This window comes from Xiphophorus hellerii, chromosome 18, assembly GCF_003331165.1.
Source record: "Xiphophorus hellerii strain 12219 chromosome 18, Xiphophorus_hellerii-4.1, whole genome shotgun sequence".
Lineage (NCBI taxonomy): Eukaryota > Metazoa > Chordata > Actinopteri > Cyprinodontiformes > Poeciliidae > Xiphophorus > Xiphophorus hellerii.
In genome coordinates, this window is record NC_045689.1 from 714,383 (window position 1) to 730,630 (window position 16,248).

General features: G+C 40.6%; 1 protein-coding gene across 3 annotated transcripts in view; it reads left to right on the forward strand.

Annotated features, from left to right (window-relative positions):
- Positions 1 to 1,173: 1,173 nt before the first annotated feature.
- dlc (deltaC) overlaps positions 1,174 to 16,248 on the forward strand; it is a 385,702-nt gene continuing 370,627 nt past the window's right edge. For all 3 annotated transcript variants that reach the window (XR_004342843.1, XM_032590768.1, XM_032590766.1), the window contains exons 1-4: positions 1,174 to 1,448; positions 1,569 to 1,811; positions 1,967 to 2,027; positions 2,420 to 2,677. Coding sequence is in view for 2 of the 3 variants with exons in the window: in XM_032590768.1 (XP_032446659.1) it covers positions 1,404 to 1,448; positions 1,569 to 1,811; positions 1,967 to 2,027; positions 2,420 to 2,677 (607 nt within the window). In the remaining variant the exon portion in view is untranslated. The remainder of the gene's footprint in view (positions 1,449 to 1,568; positions 1,812 to 1,966; positions 2,028 to 2,419; positions 2,678 to 16,248) is intronic.

The window sequence follows — 16,248 nt, forward strand, 5'->3', positions numbered from 1 at the left end:
CCAGTTCCTGGCAGCATGGGTCCAAGGGAACCGGTTCTTCTTTCCGGATCAGCAGTTAGTTTCGGTCCATCACGTCCTCGCGCCACTCCGTTCAGGTGTCGGTTCCGGCGCCTCAGCAGACTTTCCCACGGTCTCCAGGGCAACCACCTCCACCCCCGGCGGGCACGCGCCGCACGCATCAGGTTCACACCTCAACAGGAGCTCGTGCCTCCCGCCTGCCAACCAAACGGCGCAGTGATCAATAGTTTTCACACCGCGGAAAGAAGGAGGTGAGAATTTAGGATGAAAGGACGGTCAGCTGACCGACAGCCAATCACAGAGCAGGAAGGGAGCACTGTAACTTCTCCCATCAAAGCGCCGCTGAGGTTCGCAGCACGCGCCTAAAGAGTCTCATCGATCCGCAGATGGCGCGCGATCGAATATGCGCAAATGATCAGTCTGATGACGCTTCCAGGCGGCGCGTGCGCGCTGCACGCTCCCTGCCGTCACTCATCGGCTTAATCATGATGGAGGCGCGTGCGTGTGAGCGCCTCGTGCCGTGGCACGCGCTGCTTTCTGAGCTAACACATGAACAAGAAGTAGGCTTGTGAGCATGCGCACACGCTGGGCTTACCTGTCTGCGGCTCACCTGGCCCACACACTCAGCGGTTCTGTTAGAACCAGAACCAGCTGCAGGTTCTGGACTGATTCTCAGTTCTACACGAGGTTCGGTCCAGGTGAGAGCAGACAGAACCAGGTTCCGGTTCTGCATCCAGAGAGGAACGGCTCCAGAACCAGAACCGGTCCACTCGGCGCTGACCTCCACAACTAGAACTCTGGTGTCAGTTCTGTTGGGTCGGGTGATCAGATGAAAGCTGCTTCCTGATTGGCTGCCAGAACAAGTTCGGTTCTGGAGCCATTCAGAACATGACGGGTCCAAACGGAACCACAGTCTTCAGAACGGTTTCTGGTTTTTGTTGAGTGTGACGTGATTCAGAACCAGAAGGTTGATGACCTGGAAGCAGGTCGGGTTCTGGGTCGGTCCGGACCGAACCTGTAGAGCTGCTCTACAGGTTCTAGCATCAGAACAGGAGATCCATTATGTCTGCTGGATCGGAACCGAGCTCCTCTGGTTCAGGAACCCCCTCCCCCTCCGGCTCCTCCCCCTTCCCCCCTCCTCTCTATAAAGCGGAGGTGAGAGCGCAGCTGCCGCAGTCCAGAGTTCAAACAGCCGCACTTCACTTTCTTTTCAGCGCAGAAAGCAGATCAGACCTGAAACCCGCCACTTCTTCTTCTTCTTCTGCCACTTTTTCTACTTTTCCTTCTTCTTCTCTCCTCGCTGCGGTTCGTTTTTTGTTCCTCCGCATTATTTTGGTTTTATTTTTGGCGCAGATCAGCGAGCATCGGGCCAGCGGCGCTCAGACATGTTGCGGTTGTTCCTTCTCCTGCTGGCGGTGCCGGTGCAGACGGTGAGTGGTTCTCACAGGTTCTGACGGGCCGGACCGGGAGTCCCGCGCCTTTACGCACAGAGTCTGAAGTTTCCCTCACTGCCCCCCCCCCCCCCCCCCCCCCCCCCCCCCCCCCTCCAGGTTCGGTCCACCAAGGCCGTGTTCGAGCTGAAGGTCCAGACCTTCAGCAGCTCCCGCAGCATCTGCGACCAGAACCGGGACTGCCGCATCTTTTTCCGCATGTGCCTCAAACATTCGCAGAGCGTCATCAGCCCGGAGCCGCCGTGCACGTACGGGAACGCGAGCAGCGCCGCGCTCCCCGCGGACCCCGGCTCCATCTCCGGGAGCGCGCCCATGAAGGTGAACGTCTCCTTCAAGTGGCCGGTGAGTGACCGGAACCGGGCCGGTTCCGTTTAGGTGAACGGTTTTGTCTGAATCGAGAACGGAAATGATTTGAAAATGTTTGGAGAAAACTGTGAAAGCGAGCCGTGTGACGTCAGCACGTCACTGACGGATTATTGATGATTGTTTCGCCGCAGGGCTCCTTCTCGCTGATCCTGGAGGTTTGGACCTCAGACTCCTCAGGTGGAAAGTCCACAGGTAACGACAAGCTGCAGCGCCGCGCCCTGACCGCCAGAGGGCGACAGAAAACATGTTTACATCGCTCAGCATCACAACGTCCCACTGTTTACACTTTTATTTGGGTTTTGATCATTTTTTAAAGAAAGAAATGTTCTAATCTTTAAGGATTCATATAAAATGATCAAATATATCACGCGTAGATTTATCTGCTGTTGTAATTGATTCTGAAAGTTTTGGTTAAACTTTAATCTTCCCAGAGGTGGAAAACATCTGGCCTGCAGATACAGCAGAGGATGCTGGGAAAGTTTTTCTGTGGAAAGCCGTTTTGCTTTCTCTGAGTTGAAGCAGTTGGAAGAGGCTGAGCCCAGCTGATCGTGACTCCGCCATGTTTCTGTCTGCTTGTTGCCCAGGCGACCGGCCGCGGCTGCTGAGCCGGGCGTCCCGCCTCGGCAGCCAGGCGGTCGGGGAGGAGTGGTCGCAGCAGCTCCACCAGGGCAACCAGAGCGAGTTGAGCTTCTCCTACCGGGTGGTGTGCATGGAGAATTACCACGGCGATGACTGCTCCACCCTGTGCCGGCCGCGCAGCGACGACTTCGGCCATTACCGCTGCGACGCCCAGGGCCGGCGCCGCTGCCTGGAGGGCTGGGAGGGCAACTACTGCACCGAGCGTGAGTTCATCTCCGAGTCCTGGGAGAGCGGCGCGTCTTTAGCTTCAGCCTAGCCACACTGTCCTCTGCCATTGCCATGGCAACAGGTCATCAAACCAGAGTCACTTCTGGTGAAAGATGCTGTCGTCTGCTGTGTGTGTGTGTTTGGCTCTGAGGTCTGTTGCTTTTGGTTTGGGTTAAACAGTCGGCCCCCGACCGGCCCTGACCGGCCCCCGGCCGGCCCTGACCGGCCCCCAACCCGCCCCTTTAACAGCGCCGTGTCCTGCAGGTTAGAGTGAAAACAGAAACCTGCTGCTTCATGGAGGGGGTGAGAGAGGGCCACAAAATTCATCCAATCAAAACAGAAAAAGTACTTTACAGCAAGTTTACCGACTCAGCAATAAATCTGATGATAAAACTCAGAAACAAAACGGCATTTTGTTTAATAAAAATAAACATTTTTTATTAAAATAAAAAATGTTTCTGTTTAGTTGGACCAATTTCTTTACCATTTTTGACTCTCAGTCCAAACAGAATCAGTTCAGCTCTGATTCGAGGCTGGCAGAAGTATTCACACCCTGGAGCTTTTCCATATTTGGTCTCATTGGGCCAGACGCTGGGTTCTGATTGGACGGTGAGACGCTCAGAGCCTCAGCCTGCTGTAAACCTCCTGAGCGCTCTGCTGCTCCTCCATGATGCCGTTTGCGCCAGATCATCTCTGAACCTCTGAGGCGTCACAGAGCATCTGGAATAAAACTGGGATTAGATTAGATTAGATTAGATTAGATTACATTAGATTAGATTAGATTACACACAGCTGGACTCAGCGAGTCATTAGCAACCATCAGGCAACTTCTGAAGGCAACTGGTTGAATTCAGAGAAAAGGAGGCTGAATACATTTACACACCACACTTTTCAGTTTATTTGTAAAAATTGTGTTGAGGTTTTATTTTCTTTGTACTTCATAATTGTATTACATTCAGTTCCTATGAAATATTTTTATGTTTATGGTTATAATGAAACAAAATGTGCAAAAGTTCCAGGGGTGTGAATACTTTTCTAAAGTAAAACAGGTTCAATAAAAACTAAATGCAATAAACGTTCACAAAATAACTTAGAAATCTGTTTTTCAATGTTTCATCACAAACCATCATTTACCAAAAAGCATTGGGCTGAATCAGATCTGCAGCTAAAGCAGAAACATTTCACCCAAACATGCATCTACAAAACAGAATAGAGTTTATCATTTTACATTTTAATCATCATTCAGTTTCAGTTCAAAACGTTTAATTTTTATCTGAATCCTCAAATATTAACAAACCTCATGAATTATATTTATTCTCTCTTCTCTTAAATCATTTCTCTCCCAGCAGCAAGACGTTTGTTCAGAGCTTTAAACATTATTACCAATAGTTTTATATGTACAATAAGTATTACTTAGAATAAAGAGTTTATTACTTGTTTCATGATATCCACTTTATTAATAAACCTATTAGCTTTTTTTGCAACTTAACTAAAATATCGATGTTTTTTTACTTGCATTTTCTCAGATTTCTGAGACAAATATTCTATTCTATTCTATTCTATAAGGCAAAACTAAAGAGGAAAATATGATATGCAAGGCTTTAGAATTTATTAAATCTTTTATTTTAAACAATATTCTAATAGTTTTGGCAACTTTATTTCTAATATGTTCAATATGAGGCTTCCAGCTGAGTTTGTCTATAATAATCCCTAAAATTGTCTCATAAACTCGATCACTTTCAACTTTACATGATTATAGATCCGATTACCAGAGAAAACATGAACTTAGTTTCAAATTTGTATCTTCAAACATTATAAACTTCAAAATATCGTTTAAATAAAGTCTAAATAATTTACTGAGCCTTGAGGAAAACATTTTACAGTTTGACTTTATTAATCTGTACATATTGTAATCTATTACTCTAGTAACTATTTAATCACTGATACGAAACCGTACAGGTCACATCTAGATCTATAAACTCTAGATCTATAAATTTTAAATCTATAAACTCTAGTTCAATAAACACTAGATCTATAAACTCTAGATCTATAATCTCTAAATATATAAACTAAATCTATAAACACTATGTCTATAAACTCTAGATATATAAGTTCTATCTCTATAAACTCTAGATCTATAAGCTCTACACCAGTGGAGCCCAAAGTGGCCCCTGAATCCCGGTTTTATTCTGTTCCTGGTTTTACCAACAACCGTCTCAGCAGGTCCAAGTTCTTCTTAGTCTCTGATGATCATCATTGGATCCAGGGGCCTTAAACCAGGGAGAGACTAAAACAGGCAGGATGCCGGGAATCAGGGGCCACTTTGGGCTCCACTGGTGTAGATCTATAAACACTATCTCTATAAACACTATCTCTATAAACTCTAGATCTATAAACTCTAGATCGGCTCATTCCGTTTATTTTATTAAAACGTTTTTACGAATATTTTTCCAACGTTTCAGTGAATCCTGGTTTCCGTGACGACGGCCTGCAGTCTGTGAATCTTTGTCTCCAGTTTAATGGAAAAACTTTTGCTGGTTTCATTTTGTCAGAAAAGTTCCAGTTAAAACAATTTGTTACAAATAAAGATGAGAGGTTTAATAATATTATAAATTATTATTTTTCTTTTTACAAGCCAAATCAGGGAGTCGATGTATTTCTGATGTTTGTTCTTTTAGGGGACAATAACGATTATAAATTCTTACAAATATTTCCAAAACCGTATTATATGAGTGGTTAACATCATCAACATGAACATTTGGCCAATTATAGTTTATAATTCTGCTTTCATTTCTTCCACAGCTTCAGGTGATTTTATTCTAACTAAATTAGTCATTTGCTTTGTCATATTTAAATGAAACTGATTACTAATATCCAACATAGTAAACAAATGATGAACCATCCACTGTTTTCACATTGAACTAAAAATATGATCAGTCAGTGACGCTCCGTTATTTGTGTAGGTATCAGCAGGGCCGGCCCAAGCCTCCATGGGGCCCTGAGCCAAATGTGGTTTTGGGGCCCTCTAGTTCTGCTAACAATGTGGACCGGCTGCAATCAGCAGTTAGAATATTAGATCATTCACACACCTGCTATAAACTTATTGAAGTGCTGTTTACATTATAAACATGTTTAATACGATACATTTATTGACCAGTTGATTTCTGGGAGCCAATTTCCTTCATTTTGGGGCATCGTTATCGGCTGATTCTTACATGTGAAGCTGATCTTATCTTCGTCAGCAAAGGTTTAAAAATCATCTCTGTCCTCTTCTGCTCTGCAGTGAGACGTTTGACTGACAGACCGCCCCACCAGGTCTGAACGTTTACAGCTAACAATATTCACCTCACTGTTACCAACTCAGTGACTTTCTTGCTACATTTAGCAACATTTCAGACAAAAAAAATTCATATCAGCCAAAATCAAAATCAGCAGGTCAGGCTTTTAAAGATCGGTAACCAGGGATCGGCCAGAAAACTGCAATCGGTGCAGCTCTACACATATTCATGACATTCTTTGATTAAATTCATTTCTCTTAAGCGTTACTCCAATAGCTAAAATGTAATTTATACCAGGTGAGTCTTTCTCCCCTGAGAAAGTGGACCGGTACCGGTACCGGACTGATTCTGAGCCTTCAAATGATTTTAACAGAAGTTTTTCATAACTTATAAGTTGATGTAAAAATAATGTTTTTAGCCACTAAATGATTTTGCTCAGCAGCAAACAACATAGAGCAGCTCATCATGTAGCAGCTTGTAGCCTGACGGAAAAACATTTAGCTAACAATGTCAAACATTGACAAGTTTTAATTATTCTTATTAAACACGGTTTGAAGCCAAAATAGCTCAGAAATATCCAGAGCCACCATGAGAATCAACTCATTTAAAGTTTAAACTCTAGCATAGAGACCCTAGCATAAATGTTTGGCTGCTGAACTGGACCGGTCCAGGTCGCTATCAAGCTAATGTTCTGTTAGCAGCTTTACTAATCTTTTACATTACATTAGCAAGGCTCATTAAAACAAACCTTTATCTTGGCTTTTTCTATTCTTCCTCTTTCTGTTCTCCTTTTTTGAGACATAGTTTTTCTTACTTAACTTCTGACCGGAGCTTTGGACCTTTGGATGCTCTGAACGTTCAGCTCGTTACTGGCGAAGCGTGCGGTACCTACCGCGGCCACCAGGGGCCCCAAGAGCAATTGATCTGTTTTCTTTTTATCAATAAAATAATAATTTCTACATACATTATCAAATATATATCATTGTAAAAACAAATCAGTTTGTTGTGAAATTGTGTGTTTTTGATATTATAATGACATAGAAATTATTACTAAAATTTTTTTTTTTTTTAAATCAGTTGCACTGAGGGGCCCGTTGGTGGCCCTGGGGCCCTAAGCAGCTGCTTAGTTTGCTTATGCCTTGGGCCGGCCCTGGGTATTAATATTAATGGACAGAAACCTAAACCAAACACTGTTTTATAAATTCTGTCGTTTTAGTATTCTCATTATATTTCAGCAAATCAATGTGAAAATCTCCACAAATAAAAGTTAACTTTTCATTGAGCCTTTCTTACGTCTCTAATATTTAATATTTTCTTACTAAACTCATCTATGGAAGAGCCAGGATTTCGATAAACACGACTAATTAAAATATGTTCAGGTTTATTACCCTCAGTTTTAACATAAGATAAGATAAATCTTTATTGTCATTGTCACAAGGACAACGAAATTTAAAAGGTGCCATCAGTCAGTGCATATGCTTAAAAACAAAAAATAACTGTCTCACAATTCACACACAATGTAAGAATCAACAAATAACTGGTAAAAAAAACCAAAAAAAAAACATCCATCAAGTTATCAAGTGAAAATGTCATTTTAGTAACAACCGTCCATCTCAGTCCAGACCTGACGTCAACCTGTTCTGACTGAACATCTGATCCAGACCAGTCTTCCTCAAACTGGTGGGCCACTGCTGGTCCGCGGCCGCCCCCTACTGGTCCGCCAGGTACTGCATGTAAACGACCGTTTATTTTCCGTGACGTCAGCTCAAAGTGCGAAGCTACAGCTAGCTTAGCAAAGGATTGTGAAAATAATGACGGAGAACTGGCTTAAAACCGGGTCACTCAAAAGAAAAGCTGCAGATGGAAAGAAACTGGAAAGAATATTATCTGAGCAGAAGAAGCTGAAGCTGCTGTCGTTCACTAGCGAATGGATTCCTTTGAACGGCTCTACGCGGTAGGAATCGACTCAGTTAGTCAGAACTGTTTGTTTTTATGACTTTGCTTGGTAATGAATGATGCTCTGCTTCCACACCAACAGCTATTATTATTTTTATTTAATTAAAAATTCTGAAATTAAATAATTAAACACAGTAGATAAATGCCATTGATAGAAATGGGTTTATTATTTTTATATTTAATGGTGCAGAAAATGATTTTTAGTTTCTGTTAAAGCAACTCAAGTCTATTTTTCTTTAATTGTGCTTCTAAACAGAGGTGTGACCAAGTCACTGTGTTGCAAGTCTCAAGTAAGTCTCAAGTCTTTGTCCTCAAGTCCGAGTCAAGTCTCAAGTAAAGACAGGCAAAAGTCGAGTCAAGTCTCAAGTCAGGAACCTTTAATTTCAAGTCATTTCGAGTCGTTTTTATTTTTATTTTTTTTTATAATTTGCAATTATACAAAAAATTCAAATAATAGACCATTTGTTCGTTTTAAAATATGTATTTATCTCAAATGATAGAACATGTGTAGCTGAACACAAAGTATAAAAAACATTTTTAAATTGGACCACTTTATTGCCCAGTTCTGTTAAACTTGATATTCAATAAAAAAAGACGAAAATGCTGACATTTCCACAGCACAATACAAAGAACCATAACAGCAGTTTTTTCCTCTTTTCTCTGACCTGTCAAAACAATATATTGTCAATATAATTTCCCAACGTAGATGTCTTCAAATACACCAACCATCCTTAGATGATACTAGACCCGGCTCATCATCATGATGGGACAGAGAGACTCTGTTCCCTGTGTTCAGGTCCAGAATCTGCTTTCTGTTCCGGAGCCCCGCTCACTATCCACCGGCTTCCTGAGCTAACACGGTGCACATTATTTGTGGAGGCATTTGAAGGACCGGATTTATGGTAAATCATCACCAATTTAACCCGGAGTGCACATGCTAACACGAAGTTAGCTAAAGTCAACTATCTTACAGCAAAAGAAAAGTGCCACCTACCGATCTTTGTGAAGCTTCAAATGCCGGACAAAGTTGGACGTCGTGGCATCTCCATCCGATATTCTCTTCTTGCATGTTTTACAAGTTGCAGTTCGTTTTTTAGTCGAAAGTTCATAACCTACGTAGCCAAAAGAAATTACTCGCGGAAGCATATTCCAGCGGTTATTTCGTATTTCGTTCCCTGAGCTCTGTAGCTTTGCCGCGTTTTTTTAAACGTCCAAATCCTGTTAATTTGATTGGTTGTGCTGCAGCTACGTACACATACATACATAAGGAGAGAGGAAAACCATAGTGACGGTCTGCGCATATTGATACGGAATGAGTGACATTAATTAATGACGCCACTTTATAAATAATGTGTTTTAAATTTTAAGACTTTGAGTAAAAAATATCAAGTCTTTTCAAGTAAACAGCTTCAAGTCGAGTCAAGTCCCAAGTCAATGGCATGAAAGTCAAAGTCAAGTCCGAGTCTTTGAGCATTTTTTCAAGTCAAGTCTCAAGTCGTGATTTTAACGACTCGAGTCTGACTCGAGTCCAAGTCATGTGACTCGAGTCCCCACCTCTGCTTCTAAATCACAAATAGCCCTAAATGTTATTAATGCACGTAACACTTGGAAGTAAAGAACAACTTGTTTTTTTATTTCCTCGTGTCTGACTTCATTAGAAAGTTTAGACTCTTTCATTATCTGTAAATAACTCAAAGTAGACGTGTTCATGGCTCTGACGTCACATTTATTAAGCAGCACCACTCTCCATTAGGAAGAACTAAGAAAACATGAGCTAATATTTTCATTTCAGGTTGAATTATATATTAAGGTGCGTTATCGCGGGGCGATTTCAGGTTACCGTTTGTGAAATGGTGAAGTGATCCTCAGCCTGAAAAGGTTTGAGAAACTCTGGACCAGAGAGTCCAGCAGCTCATCTCACTCATCCACCTTCCTCAGATTTCTGCCAAACTAAATTCTCATCAGATTTCTGAAGGTGGCTTTTTATCTGAGAAAAGTTGCTGTGTCTGCTCCTACTATTAAAGTGAATTAAAAAGACATTAATACTGTCTTCACAATAATATTCACTGTTTATGACTGAATCTGGTCTCTGGGTCTATATCAGCTTCTATATCATAACATCTATGATCTTTTTTTTTTTTTTTACCCCTCCAGGGGGTCTTTTGTGGGCTCTAGTGTCCCTTATGTGATAGTGGGCTGACAGGAAACAGGGAAGGAGAGGGGGGAAGACATGCGGCAAATGTTGTCGGGTCCGGGAGTCGAACCCGCGTCTTGGACTCAAGGCCTCCAAATACGGGTCGCGCTAACCGCTATGCCACCACGGCACGCCCCACATCTATGATCTTTAAGATCAAAACTCTTTGATTGAATTCTTTGACTCTTGACTAAATGATATGTTGTTCGCCTCCATCAGTATCTTCAGAACCAAAAGACAGAAATGCAAAACAACCCTGTAATGTTGGGTTCAAGTTAATGTTGTTCTGTTCATCTATATTTCTCCATCTCAAAAAGATTTCTAATAGTTAGCTCCTTGGCTTCTCAGGAGAACCGTTAAGTTTTATCAGTGTCTTACAGCTCCTGGTCCATGTGGTCTGTATTCAATAAGCAAAGGTGTTCATTCACTAACACATGATTTAGTTTTTTTACAACATTTAGCAGTTCAGTTTTGTGTTTTGTACTCACAAATCGAAGGTATTTGGTCTTTTCCTCCTTTTATCTGGATTTGTATTTGGTTTTTGCGGCATGCTGTATAACAAGCAGCAATAGTTTTATCCATCCATCCATCCATCCATCTTCTTCCGCTTATCCGAGGTCGGGTCGCCGGGGTAGCAGCTTCACAAAGGAGGCCCAGACTTCCCTCTCCCCGGCCACTTCTTCTAGCTCTTCCGGGGGGAAGTTTTACTGTCCAGTAAAATCCCTTTGCTTCTGAAGAACTTGATGACTTGCTGATCAAGAGAAAGTAATTCATTTGGTTTTGCATCTTTATTGCCTCCTGCTGTTGTGCTCCGTATGTTCGGTGTGTCGTCTTGAGTCCAGAAATCACCACGTCCTCCTTTCTTGTTAAACCTGGAGCCGTTTTCTACTTGGCCTTTGCTGGTTGTTCAAACACATGTAGTCAAAAAGTGCTTAAAGTTGAAAAAATGGTAGAAATGGTCCTACAAATCCAAACATTAGCTGAAAATCAAAGTGCAAAACTTCAACATTTACTTAGATGTTGAGTTGTATTTCAGACATTCAATAGATTTTCACTAAATTGCAGGCGAGAATCACACAGTCCCTCCTAGCCAGCGGCCATCTTGGAAGCTGGTCACTGGCTACTCAAGATAGTTATTACATTAATAAACAACAATAAAGCAAACAGTTCATCAACCAAGTAGTTCATCAGCTGAGCGTGGAGGAAATGATCATTGAACTTTGACATCCTTAAAAATCAGTTCCGTTTTTTTCTGCAGTATTTTTGCGTCAGCATCAAAACTTTAACTAGTTTTCTAACTAGACCAACATCACATTAACTTTGTGCAATAAATGCAATAACTGCACCACATGTTGTTTGGCTTACCTCAGTTCTGTTATTGTTCAGTGAGAACTAGTTCATTTAGTTCATTCATTAGTTCAATCTTATGAACAGTTCCCTTAATGTCTGCATCCTTAAAACAATTAAAATGCCTTGATTTCATGAAACAAAATGTAAGTTGGCCTTAAATGTTGATCCCAGGGATATGGCTTACAAATTAAATCTCAGCTTATCTTCATTTGATTTATCAGATTTTTTTTCTTGCTTTCATTTTTTAAAAAGAAAAAAAAAAGTGACAGAAAATAGTGTATTTTATTTCAGTCAGTCTTTCTGTGAGTTGCATCAGGGCCGGGCTCTGCGCATGTTGTTTAATTAGCAGAATAACAAAAGTACCAGAACATAAGAAAAGACTCGTTTCCTGGCTCTGCTAGAGCGTCGTAGAGTTGAGCTTAATTCATTGTTTGAATCAACTGAAGCTTTAAAACAAGATGGTGCAAAAAAAACCCAAAACATTTTTTTTTAACTTTATTTTTATTTATTTTTAACAACACATGTTCACAGTTACATTCTTCCGTCTCTTACTGACATTTATCATCTGCATTATAACTTGGCAGCAGGAGATGAGACAGTAGGTGTTCTTAACAAATGGAATAATGATTACAAAACAACAGAACGGAATCAACAGACAGATAACAGCAAAATAAAATAAATACAAAACATACGATTAAATCCCCCCTGAGTTAAAGTGGTCCACACCAAGGTATTTTAGACCGACCCAAGAGAACACACAAGTGCAAAAGGGCAATCCTGTAATTGTGTCACTGAAATAATAACGGTATGAAGCTCCACCTTATATTAACAACTGTTTTTTGAAGCCTTAAGGAATATGTGATTTCTTCCATCAAATGAATGTCCCAAACTTTTTGTATCCATGTGTTATATGTAAGAAGTCCTGGCTTCAGCCATCTGATAGTTATGCATTTCAATGCTGCTGTGAGCAAGATTCTTAGAAGATATCTATCATCCTTCCTGTCCAATCCATCGGGTATTACTCCCAAAATTGCCACCAAGGGGGTTTTTGGAACATTTCTTCTGAAAATTACTTTGAGAGCTTCAAAAATGTCCTCCCAGAATACACTTAGTTTAGGACAAGCCCAAAAGATATGAGCATGATTTGCATTCTGCGTCCCGCAGTTTCTCCAGCATGGACTGGGTTGTGTTGGGTTCATTTTACTGGTTATTGCTGGCGTTCTGAAAAACCGGACTATTACTTTCCATTTGAATTCTCTCCATGTATTAGAATTTGTTGTTAATTGTGCTTCAGTACATATTTCTTCCCATGTGTCCCCTGCTATTGACTCCTGCAATTCAGTCTCCCATTTATGCTTTATGTTTGTGGAATCGTGCACATTTATGGACAGAAACAGGTCATATATTTTACTAATTACTTTATCATTTCCCTTTCCCCTTTGTATGTCCATTAGGAAATTTTCTATAGGTGTAGATTCAAGAAGTTTAGTCCAATTGTTGTGTGTCGTCACAAAGGTTCTAAGTTGTAAGTATCTATAGAAGTCCGTCTTAGGGAGGCCAAATTCACTTTTTATCTGCTCAAAGGTTTTGAAATTTCCCTTATTAATTAATTGGTGGATATGAGATAGCCCATAATTAGACCAGTTTTTGAACCCAGAATCTAAATTGTATGGTGTAAATGTCTTGATATATCCTATATTTGATTAAAGTGAAATCTGTTTTGATAATTTAAAAGCCGATTGTATTTTGTTCCAAACTTTGAGGGTGTTTTTTGTCCAGATTGTCATTTCCTTTGCAGGAGCATCTAAGAAAGGTAATATTTGTAGTGGTATTGAGCACCTGCTTTCCTCTATTTCCAGCCAACGAGTATCTGCAATATTCTCTAGCCATACTAATAAGGGTTTAAGTTCTGCAGCCCAGTAATAATATTTTAAGTTTGGGAGTTTGAGGCCCCCCTTGGGTTTAGGTAACTGCAGGGTTTTCAATCTGATTCTAGGTCGCTTTTTTTGCCAAATGAATCCAGGTATCATTTTATCTAAAGTGTCAAAGGTAGATTTGGGAATCTCCACCGGTAGCATCTGGAATAGATAGAGTAGTCTTGGTAAAACGTTCATACGGATACTTTCAACACGACCTATCAGAGAGATAGGGAGTGTATCCCAACGCTCCAGGTCATTTTTAATGACTCGTAGAAGTTTGCTATAGTTTGCCTCATAGAGGTCACATAGAAGTGGAGGTATTTGAATACCCAGATATTTGATACCGTTCTTGGGCCACTTAAAGCCACTCTGTACTTTTATGAAGTCTGAAATTGTGCCATTTACAGCCATAGCTTCCGTCTTTTCTATGTTGATTTTGTAGCCTGAGTAAAATCCATATTGAGAGATGAGCTCTTCCAGGTGGGGGATTGTTGATTTAGGTTCCGTCAAATACAATAATACATCATCAGCATATAATGAGATTTTGTGTACTTCCTTGTTAATTTCTATCCCTTTAATATTAGCATCATCTCTAACGATTTGGGCTAACGGTTCAATACTAATGGCGAACAGAAGGGGTGAGAGCGGGCACCCCTGTCTGCACCCCCGTTCTGATGAAAATCTAGCAGACCTAAAGCCATTAACTTTAACTGCTGCCTGTGGAGAGGAGTAAAGTGTTTGCACCCAGTCAACAAAATGTGGGCCAAATCCAAAACGTTTCAAAGTATGAATTAAGTATTTCCAGGACACTCTGTCAAACGCCTTTTGGGCACCTAAGGATATGATTGCTGATTCAATCTTTCTCTCTTTTTGAACGCTTGTTATGCTTAGTAAGCGCCTTAGATTATCAGCATAGTACCTGCCTACAATAAATCCTGTCTGATCGGGATGTATGATTTGGGTGATGAATTTGTTAAGTCGTCTTGCTAGGATTGCTGTGAGTATGCGTGAATCTGTATTCAACAGTGATATAGGTCTATAGGACTGGCAGTCTGTAGGATCCTTACCCTCTTTGTGGATTACTACTATAGTGGCGTCTGTCCAAGATGGTGCCATAGTTTTGGATTTTAAAGCATGGTGATATGCTTTTAATAGCAGGGGGGCCAGAAGATCTAGGAAAGTTTTATAAAAGTCGTTTGTAAATCCATCTGGGCCTGGACTTTTGTTGTTCTTAAGTGATTTAATTATCTGCTTGATCTCCCATTCCTCAATCGGTTGATCTAAGTTCAACGCCGCCTCATCCGTTAAGTGGTTCAGTTTTATATAATTTAAAAAATCTGTGAGCTCTTGGTCATTATTACAGGTGTCGGTGTTTGTATATAATAATTTGTAAAATTTTGCAAAGGCCTCTGCTATTTTGTCAGGTCTTGTCTCAATAGACTCTTGGGATTTTATTTTGAGTTGGAGGACTGTTGTTTCCTCAATCTAAATGCCAACAACCTACTAGCCTTCTGGCCATATTCATAATATTTTTGGTTAGTGAACCTCAAGTTGCCCTCTACTTTATCTGACAATAGGCTGTTTAGTTGTCTGCGGGTTGCATTTAATTCCTTCAAGATTTTAGCTGAAGCGTGTCTTTTATGTTTAAGCTCTAATTCTTTAATTTTGTCCTCCAAATCTTTTTGTTTAGCATTCTTCTGTTTTTTCCTCGCAGATGTGAATGATATTATGCGGCCCCAAAGGAATGCTTTGGCACAGTCCCATAATATCAGAGGTGTTGTTTCTGTAGATGTATTAGTTTCTAGGCATATCTTGAGCTCCTCTGTAATAAATGCAATGAATACTTTCTCGTTAAGCAGGGATGTATTAAGCCTCCATTGTTTAGATGTTAGCCTGTGTCCTATATTCCATTTTAATAAGACAGGTGCATGGTCAGAAATAGTAATAGGTAATATTTCAATATCTACTATTCTATGCAGTTCTGACTTTGGGGTAAAGAAATAGTCGATCCTAGAGTAGGATGCATGACTGTTTGAGTAGAAAGTGAAGTCTTTAGTTCTGGGAAACCTGCTTCTCCATACGTCTACAATACCCGTCTCTATAATCTGATGTTTAAGCAGCCTACTCATTCTAGAGAGGGGGGTTTTTGGAGTGGGTAATCTGTCCAATATTTGTGACAGAATACAGTTGAAGTCTCCACCCAGCAACAACAGCCCAGTACTGTGCTGTAATATTACCTTAAACAGTGACTTTATGAAATCAGGCGCATCCGTGTTGGGATCATACACATTTACAAGCGATACTTCTATTCCATCAATTGTACCATTAACTAATACATATCTTCCCTCTGTGTCTCTATGTAGCAACGTTTGTGTGAAATTAATCTGCCGGTGCACAAGTATGACAACACCCTTTTTTTTCCCCGACTGGTGGGATGAGTAGAAAGCCTTATCTGCCCAAGATTTTTTTAATTTTTCATGCTCTGTATCAGATAGATGGGTTTCTTGCAAAAAAGCAATGTGACAGTTAATTTGTTTTAATTGATTCAATATTTTTTTCTTTTGGCTGGATTGTGGAGCCCTTTTACATTATAAGTTACGATTTTAAGTGGGTCACCCATTATCTCTATGTGGTCTATGTTTAGACATCTCAGAATATATCATAAACAGCAACAAACCTTTTATGCATAACAAAACATATTTTTGGTGAAAAACATCCAGATTTCCCTAAAAGGAAATAATCAAAAACCAAAAATGTGATTAATTGATAAAACTGATTTTCTGTTGAATTCATATAACCGGTCTTAAATTTTGCTGTGACGGGATTATTTAATCTCATATTTGTAGTTTTTGTTTCTCTCTGGATTTTCC